General features: G+C 35.6%; 2 protein-coding genes across 2 annotated transcripts; both read left to right on the forward strand.

The window, feature by feature from the left end:
- The first annotated feature begins 254 nt into the window (after positions 1–254).
- On the forward strand, positions 255–795 carry LOC110676143 (glycine and tyrosine-rich protein-like). The gene is made up of 2 exons (XM_021842883.1): positions 255–395; positions 462–795. The coding sequence occupies exons 1-2, from the start codon at positions 387–389 to the stop codon at positions 753–755; spliced, it is 303 nt and encodes a 100-aa protein (XP_021698575.1). The 5' UTR covers positions 255–386; the 3' UTR covers positions 756–795.
- Positions 796–4573: 3778 nt separating this feature from the next.
- Positions 4574–5114, forward strand: LOC5577958. The gene is made up of 2 exons (XM_001663582.2): positions 4574–4671; positions 4737–5114. The coding sequence occupies exons 1-2, from the start codon at positions 4663–4665 to the stop codon at positions 5082–5084; spliced, it is 357 nt and encodes a 118-aa protein (XP_001663632.1). The 5' UTR covers positions 4574–4662; the 3' UTR covers positions 5085–5114.

Raw genomic sequence — 5114 nt, forward strand, 5'->3', positions numbered from 1 at the left:
TACGTGTAAAGAATTTTATTCGTTCCAAAAAATCGTCGTTACGCGATCTAGAAGACGTCACGCAAGAATCATCCAAATTTATTCATAACGAACATAGTCCTGCTGAAATCATTCCTCTATGATTCCTCTCATTTGCATCTTCGCATTATGGGGCCTTGTGCTATATTGCAGCAAAACCCACATTCCAACTATGCTGTGACGTAAATTGTGAGCGCCTCCATGCGACACTATTGGCGTTCCTGTTTGTTCGGCGATCGAAAGTGTTGCGGTATAAAAATGGAAAAGTTTCTCAAGGGATCATCAGTTATTTCCCAACCAGATCGTTGAGATCACACACAACTTTTAAGAATTCTCTTGGAAAATAAAAATCTAAAAAAAAACCCAAAATGTTGAAGGTACTTGAAATTAACATCAAATTTACGACGAATTGCCATTAACTTCAATAAAATACTCATTTCCAGATCGTGTGCTTATTCGCTGTTCTTGCGGTCGCATTGGCAGATGTGAGGCCCGTTCCATCTAGCGCTGTACCAATTAAATCGGATGCACCGGTAAGCAACGAAATGCTAGGACAAGATGTCGCAACCGATATGGACAAGGCAGAAACATTTGGTTTCGGATATCACAAGCATATCTACGTTGTCCCTCAATATTACGGTGGATATTACGGAGGCTATCACGGAGGATATGGTGGATACCATGGCGGATACTACCCATATTACGCCCATCAATACGGCTATCCTTACTATTACTAAAGCAATGGACAACGAATAAAATCAAATTATTTATTGAAAATTTATCGTTAGAATCATTACAATAACCGAAAGTCCCGCTGTGTTTGTTCCACAATTTTCGATCTTTTCGACTCCTGTTCTCAGATTTTAATATTCCTTCCCTTAGCCTAGTGGTGGTAACGTCCGTCTCAAAAAACTCCTATAATTCCAGAATCTGCGTCAATATTCATTATTATTCAACTGGTTTATAAGATATTCGTTTGATTTCCGAACATTCCACAAATAAAATTTGTGTAATCGTTATTTTGTTTTAAGCCGATTTATAAGAAATGAAATAAAATTTGGGTTATACAATATCAGGTAATAAATAACATCTCTATAAAAGTCATACAAGTTGATTGAGTTTTCTTCTAAAAATCTTAGAATTACAATATGTTTTTTTGAAGTTTTCATCCTATTACGGTCAGAGTGGTACCACAAACATAAACTGTCACGAATGGCCTTCCCTTGCTGCGGCAATCAGGTTAAAGTGACATTAATAGAATTAAGCACAGAAAAAGGCTCATTTCTCCAAAAGGATTGCATCAAATCGCTTCTTTTGTACAGCAGGTCCTCATCAAAGTATTGTTTCGAAAGCGAATAACCAAACATGAGAAAAAAAACTGTAGCCTGAGTTTTTACGGCTTTTCAACGAGGTACGGAGCAAGTGTGCTACTAGTATATAGTCAAAAAGACCATCAGGTACGCTTCACAAATGACAGTTGCACTGTTGAATACGATCTGTCCATGAAACAAGCTATTCATGGAATTCCAGATCAACTTTGATGTATTACTATCCCACGTATTTTTAACGCAAAGTACCAGAATGTGGATTCCTACATGAGATATTTCACTGACGGTTCCTGTATAAATGGATCCACTGGCTTCCGTTTCTTCAATGAAAACTCTTCCGCCTTCCGAAAACTTCAGGAACCTTGTACGGTTTATGTTGCTGAGCTGGCGGCAATCAACTTCGCTTTGGGGATGATCTCTAACATGCCCGCAGACCACTTCTTCATCTTCTCGGATAGTCTCAGTTCTATTGAGCCACTCCGATCGATGAAACCTGTTGGGGCCCAGATAGCCGTAGCGGTAAACGCGCAGCTATTCAGCAAGACCAAGCTGAGGGTCGTGGGTTCGAATCCCACCGGTCGAGGATCTTTTCGGGTTGGAAATTTTCTCGACTTCCCAGGGCATAAAGTATCATCGTACCTGCCACACGATATACGCATGCAAAAATGGTCATTGGCATAGTAAGCTCTCAGTTAATAACTGTGGAAGTGCTCATAAGAACACTAAGCTGAGATGCAGGCTCTGTCCCAGTTGGGACGTAACGCCAGAAAGAAGAAGATCGATGAAACCTGTAAAGCATGCATCTTACTTTCTCACAATAATAAGAGAAAATATGTGTGCACTGGTCGAAAGATCATATAAGATTACCTTTGTATGGGTCCTTTCACATTGCTTTATTTATGGCAATGAGAAGGCGGACTCTCTCGCAATGGTGGGCGCTGAGGAAGGTGAGATTTATGATGAACGAATTTCACACGATGATTTTTTTCTTCGTGAACTTTCGGATGTTGGGATTGCACAACTACCATTTAAAAACTGATGTTATCACAAATACTGATTTGATGCTTCAACCGCACCTCTAAATACCCCACATCAGCTCGGAGGCAGTTTAGATTTCTATTTGTACATTTGACATGTGTTCGTCGTGTACACGTAAACATCAAAACCGTACAACATTCAGGCAAAAATCGTTACAATCTTCTATTGCCACGATTAATGCGTTATATATTTAGGTTAAGTTAGGTTAAGTAAATTGAAAACGTGTTGTTTTCTCTTATAAGCAAGTGAAATCAACTCACCTGTAAAAAATCTCAACTGCTACGGCAAATGAAATGTAATATGTTGTTAACAAAATGTTAATAAAATCATAAATTTGTTTTACCAAATTAGGATGATAGTGTTGTCTAATAACACAGAACACCTAGATATAAGAAATGAATGTAATGGTTGGAATGATACTAATAAAGGAAAAAAAAACCGTACAACATTATAATCATTAGGCTGGAATAGCCTAGTACAATGCAGTTTAGATGTGCAAAAAAATATCTGATACCAACAGATTGATTTGAAAATGATCAAAACAAGTCCTTATGATTACAGTCGACTCTCCATAACTCGATATTCAAGGGACCATCGACTTATAGAATTATCGAGTTATAGAATATACCGAAACAAAAAATCACAGAATCGAAGGAACAAATGTATGTATTTCCAATACATATATGATCAAATCTGTAAGAAAGCAATATTATTTTGTTGATTGTATTTTACAAATTATTTTTTGAACACTTTTTTCGAAATGCTCGAGAAATTAAGTTTTTTTTTACTGACAATAGTTTTTTTTATATTCATGTTTTTTCAACTTTTGTTACAACTTGCAAATATTTCTTCACCTTCAAACAAGGATTTGACCACGTTTGCCCAAATTAGAAAGATTTTAAAATATATATCGATTTATGGAGGGAAATTTACCTCTCATGTGACATCGACTAATGGAGATATCGAGTTATAGAAATATCGACTTACAGAAAGCACGATGTATGGAAATTTGAAGGGACCGACAAATCCATCGAGTTATAGAGTATATCGAGTTATAGAACATCGAGCTGTGGAGAGTCGACTGTATGTTAAAACATGTGTATTAGGATAGTAATAATAATAATAATAATAATAATAATAATAATAATAATAATAATAATAATAATAATAATAATAATAATAATAATAATAATAATAATAATACATGTAAAAATTCCAAATTTTGTGTTGATTCTAAAGTATATGGATTTGAATTAATTGAATCGGAAGTATGTTATTTTGAATTGTGATCAAAACATCGAAAAAGTTTATCTTTGTGATGTTGTCTTATGAAGAGAGAAAATATAAGCGATTTTTCTAATTTTACTATTTTGTCAAGTGTTTCCTAGCAAAGAAAAAGTGTGAATAATGCATAGTAAAAATTTAAAAATTTTAAGTTTAAAGTACTTAAACTCATTACGTCGAAAAATTTTTACAAGAGAAGTATGTTTTTCTGCTTATGTAGAAATTGTGCTGGATAAGAACTGATTTTTTTTTAATAAATCGTTATTTGATCGAATGAAATTATCGCAAGGTTAATTTTAAATGCCCTCAAAGAAAAAAAAAAAATAAGAATATATTTTTGCTATAAAAATACTACAATTTTTTTCCAAATCGTGCACATACTATTTGGGACACCCTTCAAATTTCCCTGTCAAATATGTTGGCCAATGTTTAAATTTTGAAGGGGATAGTTAAAAACCATATATTTCAAAATTTCAAAGTTTCATAAAAAAGTTCTTAACAATTCCGATAAGCTTAAATATCTATTTTAAATTCCTAGAGTAGCCGAAGAACAGTGGTACAAATCGTCGTAAAAAATGTATCTGAATTCTTAAAAAAATGTTTTACAAAATAAAATATACCATGAAACTACACGTTTCGAATATTTACAAAACAAACGGACCCCTATTATTTGTCTTACATAACTGTAGATTATTATGTGTGAAATTCCAGATAATCTATCCAGTTCTAATTGATTTTGTAGAAGCAACGGTCATTGCTTTTGAAGATTAACTAAACTCGAATTGGTTCCACATTCCTGCCATTTCTTTCGCATTATGACGCAAATTCGCTAACACGTGCTAACGACATTGGATTTCCCAGAGTGGCCGCAACGGTTCCTAGTTTTGTATAAAACGGTATAATTTATCTGCGGAATGTCAGTCAATTCGCAACACCCATTGAAGATTCAAACGATCATAGAGTTCAAGACCTCAGTCTATCCCAACAGTTCAAAATGATAAAGGTAGTTTATTTTGTAAAATGCAAGAATTTCCGTTTGTAACCATGAACTTGTTTCCATTGCTCTAGATCATCTGCCTGTTAGTAGCTGTCGCAGTTGTCGCCGGCAGCGAGAGTTCAACGAAAACCGGTCCATCCTCCACTGCCCTGCCACTTCCACAGCTCATCCACAAAATCAGCAATGCCCCCGAAGAGCCAGTGACGGAAGCACAAGATCAACAAACTACGACCTTCACCCCAGAGGGAGGCTCGTCCGATGATATGGCGAAAGCTGAAACGTTCGGGTTTGGTTTCCACAAGCACATATACGTTGCTCCGCAGTATTACGGTGGATATTATGGAGGATATTCTGGAGGGTACTATCCATATGGCCAGTACTACCCTAGCTACGGTTATGGCTATCCGTATTACTACTGATCTGAGAATATAAAAGCAAATATGAAAAAA

This window comes from Aedes aegypti, chromosome 2, assembly GCF_002204515.2.
Source record: "Aedes aegypti strain LVP_AGWG chromosome 2, AaegL5.0 Primary Assembly, whole genome shotgun sequence".
NCBI classification, from domain to species: Eukaryota; Metazoa; Arthropoda; class Insecta; order Diptera; family Culicidae; genus Aedes; species Aedes aegypti.